At 48.4% G+C, this 22,774-nt stretch overlaps 1 protein-coding gene across 2 annotated transcripts in view; it reads left to right on the top strand.

Moving 5' to 3' along the window:
- Positions 1 to 9,494: 9,494 nt before the first annotated feature.
- ADARB2 (adenosine deaminase RNA specific B2 (inactive)) overlaps positions 9,495 to 22,774 on the top strand; it is a 416,451-nt gene continuing 403,171 nt past the window's right edge. For both annotated transcript variants that reach the window (XR_008299861.1, XM_027073309.2), the window contains exon 1: positions 9,495 to 10,115. Coding sequence is in view for 1 of the 2 variants with exons in the window: in XM_027073309.2 (XP_026929110.1) it covers positions 10,016 to 10,115 (100 nt within the window). In the remaining variant the exon portion in view is untranslated. The remainder of the gene's footprint in view (positions 10,116 to 22,774) is intronic.

Raw genomic sequence — 22,774 nt, 5'->3', positions numbered from 1 at the left:
TGGAGAAATACGCGAGAATATGCAAGACTGTTAAAAACAATTGTTATTTGAAGAGTGAAGACAGTGGCAGAAAACAAGGCGGGGGCAGTGGGGAGTGAAGCAGTTGAAAAAGCAGAAGCGTGAGAGTGAAGGGGGACGTCCCCGTGACAGCGATGGCCCCAGGCGATAGGTGGGGGGCCCACTGGTGTCTCTCATGGAGATCAGGAGACCCACTTTCCAAAGGGGGAAGCTTCCATTTGGTGTCTATTTGCCTCCGATTCCAGTTCCCCATCACGAGGATGTGATCGGCTCCAGGGCCAGACCTCACCCATCTGTTCTGGTGTTTTAATTCCTTTTAATATAGTGACACAATTATCAGATGAGTTTGTTTAACTATTATATTAAATTGAGGATTTAATGACTCTAAAAAGCAATATATTTAATTATTAATACAGCAATTTTTAGAGAAATAAGTAGTCATTTCAGTCATAAAGTTGCAAGTTCCTTGTAAAGGTCCAACAATGGCAATGCCTAGTAATATTCTGTTACAATTTTTTTTAATAAACATAGTTTTAGGACAATAGAAATGTATTCACAATGATAGAAGTCAGGAAAACCCACCTATCAAAATTATTCAAGTTCAATATTAAACTTAGTGAAATGCCGTTGTACATGCAGACTGTAGATATAAGATTAAGCTTTTCAAATGGCATCTCAAATTTTCCCTTTTTAAAAGAAATACCATATTAGCATATTCCCCTTCATTTGTCACAGAGTGTTGCTTGAACACCAGGGAAACTGAAAACATTTTCACAACATCCGAAGTGATTCCGCGTCCCAGTCTCGTCCAGGAGAGCCCCCCGAACTCAGTATTGCTCTAATGACAGGCCTCTTGACTCCAGGCAAGGGGGCCTGGGATTGTCCTCATGTCTCGTCCCCCAGGACACATCAGTGGCCCGCACGGCCCGGAAACGCAGCACGAGTGAGGCCGCGCACCTGTCCCCATGCCTCGGCGTTCTGCTGCCACTAGCAATTACCGGGGACAGGAGCAGGGACGCCGGCACAGCGGGGACGCCTGACCCGAGCGTGGTAGCTCATTTCGCACTGCGCTCGTTCAATACAGCCCTGCCCCGTGATTTCCCTGCATTGTCTCGGCCGGCCTCACGCAGTCACACCCGCGTCATGTCCCCGGTCGCCGGCATTAGCCGTTTGTCACATCTATTGATCGCACTCAAGCTGCAATTTATGTGGATCGCCTCCGACGGTCCTGAGAAAACCCCAGCTGGGGTTGGCAGCTGGCGGGTGAGGACGAGGCCGTCCCTGAGTGTCCAGTGGAAACCAGTGTGACTGGAGTTACGCCTGCGGTCAGAGTCAGGGCACAGCCAGGCACCTCCCGGGGTTCACAGATGCCAGCATGCCACCAGAGTCGTGAAGGATGCAGGGCTGAACTTCCTGTTTGCCGTGACAACACTTGGCCAAAACCACCCACGGGGAAGTGAGCGCCATCGAAAACCTCCCTGGATTTTGTCTGGCAAGCGAGAGCGCGCAAAGGTCACACGGGTCCTCACAGTGAGTGCGGCCTTGTGCACACGCCTTACGTAAACCGCTGCACCCAAGGATCCCAACGTCAGGAGATTGATGTCCCTGTCCCCGTTCTGCAGATGAGGAGACAGAGGCCCACGGACGGCATGGCACATGCCCAGTGTCACGCAGCCACTCAACGAGTCAAAAGGGATTTGATCACAGGTCTTCGAGGCTCAGAAAACCTGCCCCTGTTGTCCCGGTGGTCTTTCTCCCAGTGAACAGGCCTCACAGGATGATTCAGGGCCCTTGTGCATTTCCATTGTGCTGTGAGTGTCCCTCTTCCTCATTTGTTTCTCTTGGAATGTTCCTGAATTAAGGCCTCCTTTCTGCATCCTTTCCTAAGACTGCAAGCACCTGTCCCGCTACTTTTCCAAAATATCTTGACACTTCATGGTACAAAGAAGGATCCTATCAGGGAGGCGCGAATTTAGGAACTAATGAAGTGACAGTGTTTTCCCACACCCACTGTGCACGGGTTCACACTTAACACCTGTAGCTTGCAGTGAAAGGGCAGACCCCAGCCTCCGGAGAATGCCACTAACCTGGTCCCAAGGGCACAAAGCTGATGTGAAAAGCCAATCTCCAACGCCGCGGGCAGGGTAGTGCCGTGGGGCCACTGGAGCTTTGACCGCTATTCAACCAACACGTGCCGGTCATGTAGCACCCGCCGGGCGTGGGCTACGTGCCTTGCAGATGCTGACGACAGGTGCTGGAGATGTGTTCTGCTTCCTTCCAGTGACAGAAGTGCAGCCAAGGGCCAGGCCGTGTCCGGGGCAAGATGGGGAGTCGTGTCCACTGTGGGCGCTCCCTGGTCCTGACTCATCCAGGCCCAGCGTCGTCTGTGGGCCTGGGACATGTTTTGTGAGACAACACTTTCTTGTGTTTGCACACAGCTGCGAATTGTTCTGGTGACTTTTATAAGTCTGCATCCTGTGATCTTCGCTGTGACGCTCTAAAGAAGAAGTGTTTCCAGGGGCCCAGGAGGGAGCCCAGGGCACCGGGTCTCATGCTCCGGGAGCCGAGCGGCCTTCTGGGAACTTCCCGAAAGGCGGGATGTGGAAGTCATGGATTGATCTCTATGTACAAAAACATGAAGGAGGGAGCACGGAATGAGCCCCAGAAGGCCAGAGTCATGCTCAGAAAATGTCTGAGGCGACCGTGAGGCCGAAGGCCTGTGGTGATGGCCAAGGTCTTTCAGAGAGAGGCTCAGAAGGATGGCCTCGCAGGGGCGAGATGCTGGTCAGCGTGCTTTCTTCCCCTTCTTCCCCTTTGGAACAAGGGGAGAGCCCTGCACACACGGGGCTGAGGAGAGGGTGCTCACTGCCCTCCGCATGGGACACCTACCCGCTTTCTCTTTGCTCCCACCTCTCGCCTGGGATCTTGGTGCCAGTGGGGGGCAGGGAGCATGCTTCCTTTTGAAGACACGGGTGGGGGATGCGTCACTTTCCTTATGGTCTTGAGATCCTGAGAGTGAGGACCACTCTGCACGGGCCAAGGGTTCCAGTTCTCACGGGAACAAGAGTGCATCTCTGGGAATTCAGACACATGGCCTGCAAGTCTGCATCTTGCATTGATGGACGACAGCCAAGCTTCCATCCACGGAGGGCAATGCAGTCACATGCTGTTTGCACAAACCTCTTATGACCAATGATGTTCTTGCTAGCATCTGGATGCTTTCCTGAGGACCACATGATTTCAGGGACGGGGTTGCAGTGAGTGCTGTCTGCCTACAGGGAGCCTCCGTTGCCTCCGGGGCTCTGTGCTGTGACTGCCCATGTCACTCACAAGTGGGCCCAGGACAAGGCAGGAGGAGGCCCCTGTGAGGAGGGTCCCTGTTCACAGACACAAGAGGCCCCCAGACTCAGGCCAGGCTAGGTCAGGGCAGACGCGTGGGGTTTCCATTCGAGTTTCAAATCCACTAAGAAACCCACATCCGTATTCCTTCTAATATTTTCCTATCTCTAGCTTCTCTCTTTTTTTAAGTTTATTTATTTATTGAGAGAGAGAGAGCATGAGTAGGGGAGGGATGGAGAGAGAGAGGGAGAGAGAGAATCCCAAGCAGGCTCTGTGCTGTCAGCCCGGAGCCTGACATGAACAGTGGGACAAGCCACTGCCCTTCCGTGATCCTTGCCAGCAGGTGTAAGGGAAAGTCCCGGTCACTAACCGGTGCCGGTTTCATAACATATGCACAGCCTGCCTGTCACATAATGGGAGAATCTGGGAAACCGTGGGAGGAAATGAAGTGTTTAGACTTTAAACATCCGGGTAGAGAATTAACATAAATCCATTCTATCAGCCCACCCCCAGTTCAGACAATTGAAATGTATTCCCGACGAGCTTGCGTCCTGCCTTTCAATTTATTACATTGATTAACACCCCAAACCATTAATTCCATCTGTGTTTCCTTTTCTTTCTTTCTTCATGCTGTCACAGGGCACTCTGGGGATGCAACGTTGTTCATTTTGAAAATGGCTGGTTCCAGAAGAAGATTTGGAACATAAAATACACACACACACACACACACACACACACACACACACATATATATGAACTCTGAACTGTGTTGGTTTAAGACACAAGGGAAAATCTAGGATGGGGTGTTCGTTAGTAAGGTTTTTAAATGATGGTCATTCTTTGTGATTCAATAAAATATTAAGGCTTCACATTTCAGAAACTGGCAACCCAGGGCATGTTGAATGTAAGTGGAAGGAGGCGGGTCTGTCTAGAGCACTGAAGAGTGTTTCGGGTCATGGTGTCTCACTTCCTACACAAACAGTTGGTAGCAACACTCCATACTTCAACCGAAAAGTGGGAGCAAGCAGAAACAAGTGCTTTTGGAGATTAGGCCCATCTGGAGGTCGACCTGTATGTGTGGGGAAATGCCATCGGAGTTACAATCAGCCTGCGGGAGAGATAGGTGACTCAGCCACCTGTGTTGCACGATCGATGGGGCCCCAATGCCCGCAGGGTCCACGCAATGGCAGGCACCTTCTCGTGGGCTCTGTTTATCCCAAGGACCACCTTCAGTTCTATGTGCTTTGCTGGTTGCAGGAGAGTCCCTGATTAAAACCAGCGCCCTGTGTGTTGAAAGGCCACGGTAAGCATCTTCAGTGACGTCAGCGTCCCGGGGTCCATTCACACAGCGTTCAGCTCGCTTGTTCTCTTTGCTGCTCCCAGCAACTCTGTGCTATTCTCTCTGCTCAGTTTACAGCAGCTCAGGGGGGTCATGTGACGTCCCAAACTGGGCATAGTACAACACGCAAGCAGAACCCGAAACCAGGTCTTGTGGTGACAAGTTTCGAATGGTTTTTTCTCTTCACCTGTATTTCCAAGTAGCATTCCCTTAAACATGAATACAGAACTCAAGTGAGTTTTAGTCTAAAGTTGTTTGTTCGAGTTAAAAATCTGCCATGTCGGCCCATGTAGAAAACCCTGCACGACAAATTGGACCTAAGAACTCGAAAACGTATGTGTGTGCACACACGTGCCCACAAGTAGCACCCCATGGAAATCTGGAAGGCACGCTTCGCAAACCTGCTCTATACCACGTTCATTCGGGGAACTGGGAAGAATGGATCTGGTTTCCCTCGAACCGCAGGCACGCTTGGGACAAAGAAAATGAACAAAGGGAAAATGAGTCTAGTAATTCATTGTACAAAGAGCATCTTCACATCCAGGACTGTCTCCTGCACCCGGGGCCTCCCCGCAGTCTCTCGTGCCCTGGGAGGGATTGTGGATAAGGATGCCTGTGTCACTGCAGCTGTTGTCTTGATATATTATTTTCCTATACTTTCAGGTCTCATGTCCAAGTTCTTTGATGTGAGTTATTTACATTTAAGAACAATGGGCCAAGATGAAAGACTAAAAAAGCCCTCTTGTGTGATTTCCCTGTTTGTGTAAAGTAATAATCTCATGCCTCCTGTGATACTGTTGTGAGTCAGCAGACATGAATATCTCCAGGGGACCCTTTGTTCTGCTATTTTCCACCGAGCGCAAATCGTCTCATCGGGGAGGGGGACATTAGCTAAAATTTGGACTCCAAATAAGTCATGTTAGTTTCTGTGGGTGTTCTCAGTGGTTTGGGGAAACTTGTACGAAGCCACGTTAACTATACTTTTAACGGACTAGAAATACAGACACCGTGGGGCGCCTGGGTGGCTCAGTCGGTTAAGCGTCCGACTTCAGCCCGGGTCACGATCTCACGGTCCATGAGTTCGAGCCCCGCGTCAGGCTCTGGGCTGATGGCTCAGAGCCTGGAGCCTGCTTCCGATTCTGTGTCTCCCTCTCTCTCTTCCCCTCCCCCGTTCATGCTCTGTCTCTCTCTGTCTCAAAAATAAACGTTAAAAAAAATTAAAAAAAGAAAAAAAGAAATACAGACACTGTGATGAATTAAGAAGTGACATTACGGTAAGTTGGTCAAGGAGGACTCCTGTGACTGCGCATCCTGGCCAGACCTCAGGTTCCTCTTTGACAGAAACAGGTCAGGTCAGCCATGTGAGCCTGTGCGACGAGATCTCTGATAAATGCTCTTTGTGGAATACCTTGGAACATTCTGAGTCTTGGATCCACCATCTACCGATGCAACACTGGTCCAGACACACCAATACTCAGAGCCTCCTCAACCTCAGTGGCAAGGTAAGGACGATGAGGTCTCTCCCTCCCACATTGTAGGTTTGTTCTGAGAAGGAAAGCTAAACATGAGGTGCTGTGGAGTGAGAGACACTGAACATGGGGTGCTTGGGAGTGACAGACACTGAGCATGGGGTGCTCGGGAGCGACAGACACCTGTTCAGAGCCCTGCGGCTGCATCTGGAACTGGTGTACGTCACAGCTCCTTACTCATATACTTGTGCGTGTCTGTATCTCGATATTCATAGATACCTGTCGATATGTAGAACCCATCTCGATAGAGATATCCAGGCACAGAAGTGAAGATAGATGTAGGTATGGGTGGAGATAAGGGTTCTTTATATGTTCTGTGTAACTCTCTGTGTTTATAAATCATATACACACACACCTAAACACTGAAGGTCAGAGTCACTATTTAATAGCCTCCCGTATCTCAGAGAAGGCTTGTGGAGTTCACGAAACTCGCCAGTGTCCGACGCTAGAACTAAAACTAGTAGAGGAAAGTGGCGGACGTCACAGGCTGGCCAGCTGGCAGGATCCGAGTGTGGCCCTCGGGCTGACCTCAGTGACTGTGGGCAGGTTTCTCTGAGCCTCGGCTTCCTCGTGTGTAAAAGGAATTCGGTTTCAGTTCTGCTCTCACGGGGTCTTTGTGGACAGCAGACGAGACGCAGTATAAAACATCCACTATGTCCTGTACCTCGAGCACATGGCCACCACAGTCACGAATCCCGCGGACACATTTGTGCACCTGGCTCAGCGCCCTCCACAGTGGCCTGCGGGGACGTGGCGTCCCTCATGGGCCATAGGGTCTGTGGAGAGGTCAGCGGGGAGGTAGCCCACAGTTTGAGCGAGTGAGGACGGGACAGAAGGGGACCCCAACCGACACCTTCCCGGCACAAAGGCGTTTCTGGGAGTGAGGGCCAGCTCCTTCCCCCTGCCCCGGTTCGGGCTCTGTAGAGCCCCCAGCTGACAGGTGGCTCTGGGCAGCCGGGTGTCTCCTGGGAGGCTCGCTCCCAGTCCTTGTCCCCATGGGAAGGGCAGGCGCTGGCTCAAAATGGCTCAAGACACACATCAGCGCCGTCTCCCGATGTCAGGTGACATCGGGCAGTCGGGTGACATTGGCTTCTGCTCCTTTTCCAACCTGTGTCATCAGTGGAGGCTGTCCGGCTGTGCCCGAGCGCTCTGGGGAACACACAAAGGCCAGGAGGCTCATCAGAAGAATGGCGGATCATGAACATCGCTCACTTTACGCCATCCTTGAGTTAAAATGTTTGTAATCGTGAGCCTGTTCAAAAGCCTTTCCTCCGACGAGAGGCAAACTTCTCAGAGCTCTACACGGCTCTGGCCTCACCGATTAAACATGATCTCATGCAAGATAATACAGAAAACAGCACATACCTACGCTAAAGCCACGTGGGCAGAAACTATACCACAATACAAATCAATAAGTGAACTGGAGAAACTTCCAGAAAGGGAAAGGTTGGCCGAGATTTTTATCAGATCGGAATCTACGTGTTCAAGTCCAGGTTTTGATTTGGCCTTCCAACCACACTGAATATGGGTACCACGTAGGGACAGTGGCCGTGTCCTCTGCTTTTCCTACCCCAGCTCCTCAAAAGAGAGAGTCACTGGGTATGCATGCGTCCACGGGCAGCGTCTCTGCCTCGTGTGACACGGGGATGTGAGAAAGGCCACCGCGAGAGGCAGACAGCCCTGACAGTGACATTTGTCTGCAGGGCCTCGGTTTCCCAACTAGGGACCGGTTTTCTGCCACGACCTACGTGGGGCTCCTTTGGGTTAGCGCAGGCGGGTCGTGGGCGGCTGGGGAGTGTGAGGGTCTCGCGGCCACATCTCCACATGCGGCCGGTGCTCTCAAATATCTCTTGTGCTGCAGAGAGCAGGTGGGCAAGTCGTGGACTTCTCCGGCATTTGGGACAAAGGACCGGCAGCTTCATGTAGCTGTGCTGTTGGGGGAATGTGACTGTTCGGTGTGGCTCAGCAGAGGGGCCTGTTCCCACCGCTCTCGTCAGTCGGAAAGGAGCCAGACGGCTACTAGGGCTCCTTCTCTCCGGGGCCCACCTGTAACATATGCTCACTCTTCCCAAAGTATTTACTGGATTGGTTTACTGAACAATCGCAGAGTAACTAGCAGGTACCAGTCACTGTTTGCGCCAGTCCTCACGTGTGGACGGAGCTAGGAGGCTGATGCTGCTGTGACGCCCGTTTCACAGATGGGGAAACCGAGGCACAGCGTACTTCCCCAAAATCAGAGCAGGGGAGCTAGGACTTGGAATCAGACGTGCCCCTCCCTCTCACCAATGACACATGGGTTTTTGACCCATCAGATCAACCCATGACGCATCGGGACAACCTCACTGTTCCCCATGCTCCCTGGAGGGGTGATTTTTCCTTATCAAAGAAAATTATCTAGAAATTTCCAGGCCCATAAGGAGCATGGAAACAGTGCGTATAAAATAGTAAATATTATAGAAATATTCACGTGCCAAAATCTTATCAACATCTGAAGCATAATGCTCGCTTAATGACTTTGCAGGTGGATTTTTCCCCAAACCGTTACTATTTTAATTAATGGCTTATGAGACTTGAGTGCAAAAGGCAATAATGACACCTTGGTTATGTTTCTTATATTTTACATCAGATTCTCCGTGTCATAAGTACAGTCTTGAAACAATAGGATAGCCCTGGAAAAAAAAATTGTTGAAAACTCTTTCAATTTGCAGTCCGCCTCCTGGTAAACACGACTTTCTTTCATCCGAATGTTATATTTGGCAATAAAACTATCAGATGGAAGCTCTCCTACATTTCATTTCATTGTTACCTAAATAAAGCAACCCATTAAAATCCCTCTCCTTAAAAATCAGACTTGGATCCGAACACCTCTGTCTTTATGCAATATTTCTTTAGCAAAGGGAACAGCGGAGACGTAGGGAAGGGGGGAAAAAGAAACAAAACAAGGAAACAAACAAACAGACAAACACGCATTCTCTGTAAAATGAATACCCCTAAGAGGCTGTCTTCCGGGGACTTGCAAATCTTAGTCCCTTCCTGAGCAGGTGAGGGGTCCGTATTTCCTGGCGAGAGATCTCCCCCTTGACACAGTGAATTAACTAGTTAAAAGCTGTTCGCCTGGAGAGACACACGGTCACGGCATTTTCGGAGCGTGCAGAGCCCACGCGCGGTCCTGTGGTCAGAGCCCGGGGCATCAGCTCCCGGTAAGCTGTCCCCTCGGGCTGCTCCCAGACGAGCCGACTCGGCGAGCTGTCCCCTCCCCGTCCCCTCCCTCCCGTGCAGCCTCCTTCCCTCTCCACGGCGTCCTGGGCAGCTCCATCCGTCCAAACGGGAGCTGAGTTTGCAGGCTGACAGGGATGCAAAGGGCTGGTGGTGCTGATGTCAGAGCCAGAAGACAGTTGTGATTGGACCTAATTAGACTTTGCAGCAGCAAATAGACAAGCTCCCTGCGTGATTGGCTTCAAAGTGGCTGGTGCCAAACAACTAGCAGACGAGCCAAAGTAGGAGCCCTGCGTTCGCTGGGAGCCCGGTCCGGAGCGGCCGCGTGGAGGAGGAGGGCAGCGGGGAGGGGGCGCACCTCCCCGCCGAGTCCTGTGGAGGAGCTGCTGCTGGCCGGGGTCCCCCCGCCGCGAGCTGGCCGAGAACAGCTGGGGAGCAGGAGCGGGAGCCCGAGGCTTGTCCTGAAAAGTGAGCCCGCTCCCGGCCCGCAGGCATCCGGCAGCGCTGGGCCAGCAGCAAAGGTGAGCTGCTGGGGACCGGGTCCCTCCCGGCTCTGGCGGCTGCGTCTCGGGCCATGGCCTCGGTCCTGGGCACCAGCAGAGGGGCCGGAGGAGGGCTGAGCGGCCAACTCAAATGCAAGTCCCAGAGGAGACGGCGGCGGTCCAAGAGGAAAGGTAAGGACCCTGCTTTCTGCGCTGTCTCCGCTGACCGCTCCCCCACCCCGGGTGTGGGGTCCGCCTGCTCCCGTGGCTCCACTTTCGGGGGGCTGGGGGGGGGTCTGCTCCAAGCAGAGCGCCGGAGTTCGCGTCCCTTTGTGGAGGCCCCGGGGGCTCTTGCCGGCTCCGAGGGGACAGGAACGGGGTGGGGGGGGGGGTGCAGAGAGCCCGGGCTCCGCACAGCCCGGCTGGGAGCAGGGTTAGCAGGGGGAGTGGGTGCGGGGACCGGAGGACAGTCCCCTCCCCGCCTCACACAGCCTCTGACCCTCTCCGAGGCCACAGCAGCACCCGTGCCAAAGGAAACACTCGTGTGAGCCAGCAGCCCCAGAAAAGGGAGCGGACCTCATGCCAGCTTCTCCGTCCAAATCGTCTGGGAGGCAGGAGTGGGCAGGATGCTGGCGACCACGCTTCCAAACTGGCCGACGTGCCCCCTCGGTCTGCTCGGTGCTCGTGGCTCCGTAAACACTGGGACCCGCAGGCAGCACGGGCTGGTCCTGGGGTGGCTGGGGGGGAGCAGAGATTGAAACCTGGAAAGAGAAGGAGGCACGGCAGCTCGTTAGTGACAGAAACCCTGCAAACCAGGGAGGGAGGACGAGCCGCGAGCAGCGGGTGACAGGTTGTTCCCGACTCCCTGGGGGTGGCGTCTGCATTGTGGGGACCGCCGCCCTGAAGTTAGTGCATTCCAGGGCTCCGCCGGGGGCTGGGGCCCGTGCCCCAAATGCCACCGTGGGGGTGCGCGCGGTCCCGGGAGCGAGGGAGGCTGCTTCCTGCGCCTGCCCTTTCTCTCCCGGGGAGGAACTCGTTACCAGCAGCCCCTCACCATGAGTCTGCGGGAGAAAGTTCGGCTCTTCTGACGGTTTGAAATGTGTTGATTTAAGGGTGGGGGGAAAGAGTGAACACAGAGCTATTCAGAACCACGGGGCAGATGCCACTAAGATGCATCGGATTCTCTACCTCCTACCGCAGGATGCGTGCTGGAGGCTGCTCTCTGTCCCCAGAGGGTCGTCGCCTCTGCGGTGGCCTGGCAGAAGTTTCTGCCACATCTCCCCCTACCTGCCCTCAAATACCCCTGGAGCCCTTCCCGGCTTCTTCCGTGAAATCAGAAATTAGCCAGGCAGCGTGGAGACAGAAATGCCACCATCACACAGTCACCGATGATGGTTGCGAGTCGGGACCACGGGGAGCGGTCCCTTCCCGGGGAGGTTCCAGAGCCCTGGGCTCTGGAACTCGGCTGGGGGTGGATTCTGTGTTCCGGCTCAACTCTCAGGGCTGCCTCGGCGATGCCCGCTGCCCACTTGGTTACCTGGAGATGCCGTTTGGGAACAGACCTGCGGGCACCTTCCGGAGTGATGCCGACAGAAAGTGGCAGCGAAAAGGGGCGGGGGGGGGAATCACAGAATTTAATGATGACTACAACTTTTAAAAGAGGGAAAAAGGAAACATTATCTTGTAAATTGTAAGTGTTCGTGTTTCCCAGCATTGCTGTTTAGTCTACTTACATATTAAAATTGAAGAGTAGGGGGTAATATTTCACAATAAAACGGCATTCTACAGAAATAAGATACAAGCTGATGGACATGGGAGCCTTTCTCCAAATTCATTTTTCTTACCTTTAAATGTCAGCCATGCTGGCTTAGAAAGCATCCAATTTGGAGAAGAACAACAAGAAACCGGAAGGAAGACTTCATTTGCTGTAAACTTAACTAGAACAGTTCAAAGTGGAATTTCTGTGTGAAATATTCCCATGCCTTGGCTTTTTCGAAGAAACCAGGTCTCTTAATTTTCGTGCCCCAAAACCGAGGTGGGAAAGGCTGATGTGTATGCGTGTGCTAACTCCTAGTGCTCGTAGGTTTATGTGTGGGGGTGAAATCTCCTGTGGCGTCTGCGGACAGCGGCCTTGGTAGGGCAGTCAGCTCAAACTGTAAATATTCACATCGTAGGGGAGAGTTAACAAGATGACCGTAAGTGGGAAAATCAAAAGAAAACATAGCAATTATGGGACACGTTAATTCATCATTTGCATGTGCTGGGAATAGGTCAGTTTCTGTGTAATTCTGTAGATCCTCGTTTTTCTCTTCTACCAAGAAAAACGGGGAATTTAAATTGCGTTCTGACAGTCATGACTCCTGGCGACAGCCTTTGAGTGCAGTGGCCTCGGCTTTTGAGCTCACCCACTTAAAACTCTGTGTTTGTCACAATTTTAAACCCACGTGCGTATTGATGGTTGTTAAGGAATTTGTCTAGGGCTCTACTGTGTACTAACTAGAGCCACCGACTGGGAGCACAAAGAAAGAGCCCGTCTCGTACGGGAGGAGCTAAATCGGAATAAACGTGAGGCTTACTTGCCAATTTTATGTCTTTTTCCACCTATTCTAATGAACAGGGGTGATTTTTGAAGACACATCTTAACTTTCGGCTCCCCGGGCTGTGAAAAGCTATCAGTGTTCTGTGTGTAAACTCCAGAAGTGCTTTGATACATTTTTTTTTAAGTCACTTATTATTGTCAAAATAATCCGTGGGCTTTGAAATAAAAACTATAGCTACAGTTTAAGTGTGAGATTCATACCATGCTCTCATTACCACGAAATGTGATCCAGAGCCTCAGAAATCAAATGTTTTCCCGTACTCAGTGTTTTCAGGCACCGTAGGCAGTATAGATCTTTAAGAATCCAAAAAACTAAAAAATTAAAACAACAACAACAACTTGGTCCCAGGTATTAACAAGCCGGGACCTGCATGTCTCCCCCAGATGAACCTTAAAGAAGAGGTTCAGAGGTTCAGAGTAGACCCACCCACCCACCCACCCGTCTCTTCCCATTCTCTCATCAGGACCCCGTTTGATGCATTTTTGCATTTTCTCTATGTGTCACTTTTGAGTCGGGACTTTGTCTTAGAAATTATTTATGAACAATTTACATTTTCTGTACAAGTGAAAAAATGTCAAAATTTGAGTTTTGAGGAGGAGAAAAATAGGCAGCTGGAAAAAAAAGCACTGTGCAAAGGACAGGGAAGCCGTGTAATTTTTACACGTGTGGCTACAGCTGCTCACAAGCCGTGTAACATGGGGGAGACGTGTCAGCTTGCTGTCAGAAAATACCGGGAGCACTCGTAGTTTACGGAGTTTATTCATCAACTCAGCACCCACTCAGCTCACTGCTCGCGGGGGATTCTGAGAGTCGACACTTTGTTCTGTACTTGGCAGTGGGATTATTCGAGGCGATCGCACACCAGCAAATCTGTGCTGGGTGCTCCGAGCGATGTCCCCCGTACTCGAGAAGGACTAGATGCGTGAATATTATGGAAGGTCTGTATTTTAGCCCAAAATAATAAAGGTGAAGGTTGAAGGTTATTTAAAATCGGTACCGACTGAGCCAGGTGGAGTAGGAAGAGTCAGTATTCATGGAAACAGTATAATATGTAAGCATAAATCACTTCAAATTTTATCAGATAGCCCTCAACCAGTGGCTGCATTCCGGGTGATGTGTCTGAGGAATTTCATAGGTATATTTTCAATCATTAAAACAGGACCTGTATTCTGACGTGGATTTCTGCCATTCTCTCTTTCGCGACTGTAGCTGTCCTGAAGGCACACATCAGCATGAAATGCATTTTGCAAAGAAAATATTTTTAGTATTTGACAATGAGCACATACAGCGTGTAAAAATGACTCAAGTTTGTGGAAATTTTTCAAGAACTGTTCTTTCGATGCAAAACGTATTTGCAGTTGGATGGAGAGCCCATGCAAATTCAGCTGGTTCCAAGAGGTAAACGGGAGGACGGGGTTCTGAGCCAGGGGAGTCAGTCACCAGACGGAGAAAGGGAGGGAACTTTGGAGAGCTATCGCAAGGCTCTATAAACAACCATTTGTTAAGTCAACAAAGCCGATTCGGTCATCAGCACATGACCTTTCTTTTTTTCTTTTTTTCTTTTTTCTTTTTTTTTTTTTTGAGGCATTTGACAGCAAAAGAAGTTAATGCCAGAAATGTAGATGTTGTTACAGGGCGATCCTTACACACAGTCTCAGAAACACTGAAGGTGATTCTCGGAAACAGCAACACGAGATGTTGCTGAGTGACAGTGAGCTGATGAATCACAGGAAGGTAGGGTGGGAGCAAGGGCCGGCCACTGAATGTCGTGAAATGCAAATAAAAAGTTGGCAAATGGAGCAGAATGAGGGCAGCGGGCGGATGATAGGCACGGGCTTGGTGTGAACCGGGATCCCTTGAAAAATTAACACAACACAAAGATCGCGTGTGGATGAGGCTCTTCGTCCCCAGCGATGCCCGGGTGACACATGAGTGTGCCTCAGCCTGGCTGGTGGGGACACAGCTCCGCACCACAGCCGCGCGTCCTCGTGCCCCCGCCTGCCTCGCCGTCTGATGGCTTGGGAGGAAGGAGACTGCATTTCGTGATAAAATTAAGTTGATTAAACCATTCACCATCCTCTAATTGTGTAGCGCTTTTTTCCCTCTTTCTCTTTTTAAAATTTGTGTTAGTACCTCTGGTTTCTAGTGACCCGTGTAATAGCAGTAATTTGAGATTGCTTCGAGGGCATTAGATATGATGAGTGAACTTGAATTTAGAATAAAAATATGAGATTCATGTATCCGTATCTAAATAGTGGTGATTCAGTTACCGCAGAAGCACTGTCCCAGAGGAGCATTATGTAAGGAAATGCAGAATGAGGAAATTGTGTTTTTCTGATCTGAGGCAGGGGAAGATAAGTTATGCTCCGAAAGCATTCAGGGTCCAATTTAAAAGCCATATGTGTGTTTGTTGTTCCTAGCTGTACCTGCATACGTCGTAAAGGCAGTTGAAGCATTTGAGCATTTTTTATGTCTGCCTGCTTCTTCTCCTAAAATGCTGGGGGATGGATGTTGGTGTTTTCATAACACGAACAATTTTAAACAATTCGTAAAACACAAATAATTACATTACTCGGTCCTTCGTCACATAAATACATCATTTCTAAATCGATGCTCCGTTGGTAAAGTGGGCTCTTAATTACGAGCAAATAAGATTTCGAAAGGGACAAATTTCCACGTGGTGAAAGCAAGATTTTAGAAGCACTTCTTATAGCCATTTCTAAACTGGAAAAAAAAAAAGGTTGATGCCAAGTGAAAAAGGAAAAGCACGGATGTCCTTCACAAATATTGCAACTGTTGAGTGTTAACACTAATCATGTGGCTCTGTGTTACACAGAAAAACAAGCCAGTAAGGGCCTGTCTGGATTCACATTGCTAAGTATCTGTGAATAGAGTGCACGTGAACTAACTCCTATCTCTTCGATTACCTGTTTTTCCTCCACTGAAATACGGAAGTACATGCCATTAAATGTTTCATTACACAAAGAGAATTGTGTACCGCTAGCCATTAATATCCGACAATTCACTTAAGGATGTACCACCATCGGGTGAAGGGGCAGTACTTCCACAAAGAGGAGGAACGTTTATCTGACTCTGGGTCCACGTGTAGATCTGTGAGGCTTTCGAGAGCAGGAAGGAGAGCGCTTTGAGAGATTCGTCAGACAGACTCCTGCCCTTCCTCACACGTGTGGCCACGTTGGTTCCCAAACATCCCTCTCTGGTGATCAAACTCGTACTGACCTGTTCATTTTATTTAAAAGGAATGGGGCACAGGGGCTACTGTATCTGACTTCTGGCTGACTCCGTCTCAGCAACGTCAGGGCAACGTCGCTCTTAGAGCCCCTGCCCCACCTGCAAACTGACGGGTGGACCAGCTCCCAGGAGCCACATCAGAGAGCCCCAGCCTAGAGATGGAGAGATCTGCTTCGCAAGAGATCTGTAATTTTACCAGAAGTGAGCCTGATCACTTGCAAAGACAGAAGTTGTTTGTTTTTTTTTTCCTGAAGAGTGAGAAATCTTTGGGGAAAAAAGAAAAGAAAAAGAGTTAATCTGAGTGTGTGGGTCTTCTCCCTCCCCTCATTTTTATTCTAGTTACAGGCATTGCATATGAAGGGCAGCAAAAAAATAAGTTCATTTTATTATCTTATTGGTGAGGAACGAATACAATTAGCATCTGGTTTCTGGTAAGAAAGTGGTGAGTAAATTTCCTCCTTGTGTTACAAGACACACACACACGCACGTGTGTATACACAAATTCACTATTATCTGTTTTAAATTTTAAAAATTACCAGTGGCGAATGTTACGTTTTAAATCTCAAAAAATAGCAAACAGGTAACATAAATTTTATATTTATGTTAAAGAAGGGATTTTATGCTTGATTAAGACATAGTGTTTAGTAAGTGGAGCATTTACATAAACAAAGAAAAGCAGCTTTTTTTATGTATGTTAAACACGGAAGAGACGTCGAATATAGATGCCCAGGTGGCTCTTAGATTTTAAGATCGTTGCTTCTGACCCCCTAAGAGGGGGCTACGCACACTTAAAATGCAGGGCTGAAGGTGGCTTGGCCGAGCATCTAGTGGAGGGCGGCCAGAGTGGCCGTGCGTGTGGCACACTGGGACCAGCGTGAAGGTTCACTGGAGCTGGCCTCCAGCCGGAAGGCACGGGTCTGTCTCCGCTCCTAGGAGGATCAAACTCTCTGAGGGTTTAGGGAGGGAAGTCCAGCAGTGTAGACAAAAGGGGGAACAGGACAGTTAGTATCTCTAGGGGAGGCAATGCCCACTTTAGCCGCAGTCTGGTTGCATCCGGCCCGCTGAGCGTTTCCTTGACGGCGCCCATGGAGAACTTATTCACGAAACAGATCAAGGTGTCTTTCTGTTGCCGTTGCCTCACCATGTGGACAATAAATGAGACTAATATTGCTCAGAATTCATTAGTAAACACTCTTTTCTCGAGTGTCTATTGTACAGAAGTGAATCTCACACTCAAGGGAGCGCTCAACACCTCCAGGTGATTTGCACATAATAGAAAGCGTTCCTTTAAACACCTGGACCAGGATGTGCTTTGGAGAATTTTACAGATTTAATTAATCTCCGCTGCTCCGTTTATCTCAGATGAAATCCCTGATCCTTGTTTCCCACGGCTGAGAGACGGGAGACCGGCCTTACCGTTTTGCAGTGCCTTACCCGATTTCTCAAATGTGTCCTCTAGATGTGGCTTTAAAACAGGGTGGAGGGGACTCGGTTCTCTGAAAGGGGGCCTGTCACTGGCTGAAGACACAAACCCAAACTGAGTCCCTTCTCTGCTTAAAAGCAAACAAAAGTGGGGGAGCTTCTGTTTCTAGAAGCAGGACCTGGAATCATAATCAGCCGGCTCAGAGCATACGCCTAGGACACCAGTAATTGATTAAGCCGCAGATTTTATCCGTCCGAGCCCATCGGAAGTACCCAGATTTCCTCTCGTTAAAATTAATGCAGTATTTCCTAAAAGTTTAATTGCTTTTGGAAAAGTGCAATTTAATAAACATGACAGAAACGTCAGCAAAATAGATTCTGACCTCCCCTGCACCCCAAGTCTGGCTGGGTTCACTCAACCCTGTCGGTAACAGATGCTCCGCTTGTGTTAGGCTCACGGCTGTGAAAGCGACGTGTCCTTAAAGGAAACACACACTTTCTTTTTACTGGACGGTGCTCAGGCCTGAGAGCTGAGACACCAAAGGTGCACAAACTCAGACAGTCTGACGTGTACCCTTAAAAAAAAAAAAAAGACTTTTATACATTTGGCTGTTAAGTGAGAGAATATTTGAAAATAGCACCTTTCACTACTCCTTGGGTGAATAAAAACATAGAGGGCCAAGTTTAACTGGAGACATGAAGATATCTTTATTTGTGCCTGAGCTCCAAATACCGATACTGTAGACAAAAGTCTTCAAATGCCTATTCAGATTCCAACAAAATTGTAATGGGAAGTGACTTTTTAATTCAAAACCTTACAGTTCGGGGATAAATTTGCTGTATTCAAATGAGTCAATGCTGCTAGTTTTCTTTCCAAAGAAAAAATAAACTTGGAATAGAAATTATTGCTCTACCCCTAGGAAAAATCCCAGGATACATAGTAGCTTTTTAAAAAACCCCAAGACAGCAGAATAGGGAACCCCTTCCTTTGACAGCCCGGGAAAGACTGCTCGGGGCAGGCACCACGATGTCTTGTAAATGTGTGCTGGTCCCACGTCTGTGCTCGGTCAGGAACTGCCCACGGGCATGGCTTCGATCTGATCGAAATTCAGGGAAATTTTCACCCAGGAAGCATTTAGGAAGATACGTACTTTAGATCTAACAAATTTGAGAGTTCATATAATTTTATGTAATCACCTGAGTTCTTTAATCCAATTTGTGCCGAAGTTAAATTATAATTTGGGCTTTTATACGTAGATAATGAATAGAATTCAAGTCATTAAAAGCTTGCACTTGTGTGTTTTGGGTAGATTTGTAATATACGCAGACAATATAGAAATGATATAGAAAGATAACAGAGTCAGGATTTGAAATAACGCCCACCCGAGTAGCATGGTTTGAACTGCACGGGTCCAGTTACACACAGATGTTTTTCCATAAAAACAGGGCAGTCCTGTAAAATTTTCTCTTCCTTATGATTTTCTTAAGGATGTTTTCTTTTCTTTAGGTTCCTTTGTTGTACCAATATAGTATGTAATATACGTGACATACAAAATGTGTGTTTTATGCTATCCATAAGGCTTCTGGTCAACAGTAGGCCTTTAGTAGTTAAATTTGGGGGGAATCAAAACTATGCGTGCATTTTCAACTACTCAGGGGTTCGGCGCCTCCCCCCCGGTGTTGTTCAAAGCTCCTCCATACGTATAAGCAGTTGCTGAAATAAGGAAATATCGCAATATTAAAAGATTAACTCTAAACAGCAAAAGTCTAATATGTACACATTTTTAGATGGACATTTAAAAACTCGAGTACAGATTAAATGAATCTTGAGTAAACTTCTGAGAGCTCAGACTCCTTGAGAAAGCTGAAAAATGACCTTGGTTTATGACCATGCCTTATGGTCCTGAAGTAAACATTCATCAATTATAAAGTTCCAAAACATCATTTTTTAAAAATATCCTTTCTGCATATTTCACACAACGTGAAATATTTTTGTCTTTGTCACTAATGAAAATCAATCTATCCTCTTATATCACATAATAAGAGAGACACATAAGCCACATGGCAGAAAGAGGTTTCACTGAAGACAGAATGACAGAGATACAGAGAAACAGAGACAGGGAAGGAGACAGAGAACAGCGTCGTCTCTTTCTTCCTGTGCCCTGATCAAAGTTCACCTCCCTACATTTTATCTCCTGTACCTTCAAAAACAGAAAGGGCACTTGATTTAAAAGTATGGGGCATCCAATTCTGTCTGTTTGCAATTTTGCCTTAAACATTTTGCGTGTATTCAGACAAGGGCTGTATCTGATGTGTAAGTACGATTTCTTCACTCTGAGCAAGGAGCTAGGAACCGAATATATGCAAGAAAAACAAGGTGGCATGATCCTTGTGTCTGGGCTTATATTGTATCTGGAGATATAGACATACAGATGTAAATTCAAAACACAGAATAGAAATAAACTGTCATGACCCCAACACACTATTAGGTTCTATGGGAATTTTTTTAATCCAAATATGATTGTATTCTTTACAAAATTGGACTTCTATTCCATTTCTTTTATTATTTCAAGTGAAACCCCTAAGTAAAAACTAATATAAACCCCTCTAGGTTTGAGCATTTTTATTTCTCCCGCAATGTCAAACGTAATAGCTACTCAATTAAAACCCACTGAGAAAATTGACTTTGTTTTTGAAAGAAGAATGGCTTAAGGAAATAATCAGGACAATACGGTAGACGGGAACGTTTTCTAAGGGGATTGTGTACAGATGGTGTGAGCTGTAGGGGACAAAGAAGGGCCGTAACATACGGGGGAGATGCTCAGAAGCCAGCTCTGGGATGATGACGTAGAATTACCTGCTGGTGGGAAAGGCAAAAGTTTGTTGTGTGTGTGAGGTGACTTCTGGGATGGGCACCATGATGAGATTTGTGTCCCTGTAAATTAGTACAGTGGTCATCTCATTGTGCACCCTCAGTAAACTGTTGTCATAAGACCAATTATTAGATTCAGGCTGCAAATTTATAAAGGATGCTGTCTGATTTATTTTTAAGTTGTTAATATGTAAATCTGAATTTACTCATGCGGTAAGCATTTATGGGACACCTTTATGGGTCAGCCACCATGGTAAATGGCAGGGACTAAGCTGTAACAAAAGCTCCGAAAATGTCCTAAAAGAGTCAGAAAGCACCCGTCACTGGGCTCTGGCTTCTCTGTGGTCCATGCTGGAGAAACCCCCCAAAAAGCTCGGGAGGCACATCTCTACTGTTTGTCAAGCCAGCTGCTCTGAAAATTAGCACACTCGTGGGCATTTGTGTGGATGGGGTGAGATGAAACCCTCAGACCATACAGATTCCAAAGATGCTTCTTAGGGAGCAGGACTTTGGACCATCGTGCCTCTGCCTTGACTCTTCTACAGACTCTTTCTCCTGTCCCTCCAGCTTGAGCACCGGGGCACCACATGCCTGGTGGCTGCACGTCTGTCCCACTCCCGCAACCGGTGTGAGACACCCTCCTTCTATGAAGGTCCAGGCGCTGCCCAAGAACTCAGCTACCAACTTGCTCCTTGGCTCACAAAACTTCCGCTCTGTCCTCATGGCGGGGCAAGCATTGTGTGTGTGTGTGCACGTGTGTAACACAAAGTCTAGGGCCAAGCCAAGGAAACTAAGTAAACGTGGCATCTAACGTGATGCAGCCTGGCACTCTTTTCCTGTCTTTTCCTGAAGGCCATATAAAGTAGGACGCAGAGCTCATCCGAATAGTCATAGGGAGTGTCCCCACTGCCATGTCCACTCAATATTGTGGACACAGAATACGTCCTGAGAATGATGAGAGTCACCTTGCTTCCAGGTAGATGGCATGTTCCCTGGTCTTTCTTATCTCTTACCTAAGAGAGCTTTGGGATTATCTCTCTGTCTCTCTGTCTCTGTCTCCATCTCATATACATTCATTAGGCAGGAGACGTGTGGAGACTGGAAGATAAAGTTCGTCAGTGCGTCCTACTTATGTGGGCAGGAGCAATGCTGGCTGCGGTCTTTAGGTCTAGATATTTATCTATAATGATACTTAGGAATGTTTCCGAAGTTGAACATCAGGGAAACAATAAAAGTAGGAATTGATAAGATTGAAACCGGCAGAAATCTGACATTAACATCCACACCTCTTCACCAGGAAACTGTCTGATCCTTAGTTCAGATGGTTAAGGAGACCGTCTGTGCCCTTGATTCCTCTGGACTTTTCTTCTTTGGACGTTTAGGTGAGCTGACCTGTTTCCCAAGATGGCCTTGACTCATTTGTTCCCATTCTAAAGTGTTATTTCTTATATCAGGGTTCTTATCACTAATATCAAAATCACCTCTGTGTGAAAATATTCAAGGTTCGCATGAGATGCAAAGACACCATCACACTTATATGTGTGTGTACATATATTCATAACGGGTCATGTTTAGGTAACCGATGCGCGAACTTTCAAGATAAAATGTAGAGTAGACGGGACTTTTTGTGCTCATTAGATGAAATAACGATTCAAAGAATGTCTAGGTCACAGTGGTTAGCGTGTGAGAGCTGCTGTGATAGAACAGCACACTGTCCCGGATCCTGGAGGCGGGGAGTCCGGGATCTGGGCATGGGCAGGGCTGGTTCCTTCCAAGGCCTCTCTCCTGAGCGTGCAGATGCCACCCTCTCCCCCTGTCCTCACATGGTCATCCCTCTGTGCATGGCTGTGTCCTGACCTCCTCTTCTTATAAGGACACCAGTCAGATTGGATTAGGGCCACCCAGTAACCTCATCCTACCTTAATCCCCTCTTCAAAGACCCTGTCTCCAAATACAGTCACATGCTGAGGTCCTGGGGTCAGGACATCCACATGTGAATTTGGGGAGACTCAATTCAGCCCACAACAGCCAGAATTCCATTCACCTTCAGAGACGTTTCCTGAAAATTACGGTGTCCCATTAGGTTAGCAGTCCTCTTTCTCCAGAAATATCGCGTCCACCTCAGGGCAGGCCAGTGAGTTCCTTGGTTCCATTTCATGCCCATGGTCTCTCCTGTGGATGATCTGCTTGCAGAATTGGACCAGCTTCAGATGTGATTAAATGATGCCCAGAATTTTTTTCTCAATTATCATTCATGTTGTGTTGTCCCCCAATATGATGGTACAAACTTGAGGGAGTTTTACCTTATTCTGCCCCGTCTCATGCTTTCCTGCCCCTCTGAAGATCCTCATTTCTAGTTACAGGTGGGGTGAGCGGGCATGATTCTAAGAAGTGTGAGTGGGGAAGGTCATTTTCACCCCTGACTGACCACGCTTCTTCCAACTGGAGTAGGATCAGTGATAAACTTTTCTTATCGGGACGTAAAGGAGACCGTCAGGTATCGTGAACTCAACATCATCTTGTTTTTGTTTTTGTTTTTAATATTTATTTATTTATTTGAGAGAGAGAGAAAGAACGAAAGCAGGCGAGGGGAAGACAGAGGGAGACAGAGGATCCAAAGTGGGTTCTGTGCTGACAGTAGTGAGCCCAAAGCGGGGCTTGAACTCACAAACTGTGAGATCGTGACCTGAACGAGCAGAAGTCGG

This window comes from Acinonyx jubatus, chromosome B4 (assembly GCF_027475565.1).
Source record: "Acinonyx jubatus isolate Ajub_Pintada_27869175 chromosome B4, VMU_Ajub_asm_v1.0, whole genome shotgun sequence".
Taxonomy (NCBI): domain Eukaryota; kingdom Metazoa; phylum Chordata; class Mammalia; order Carnivora; family Felidae; genus Acinonyx; species Acinonyx jubatus.
The sequence above is the reverse complement of the archived record's forward strand: the minus strand, read 5'-3'. Positions and strand labels throughout refer to the sequence as shown.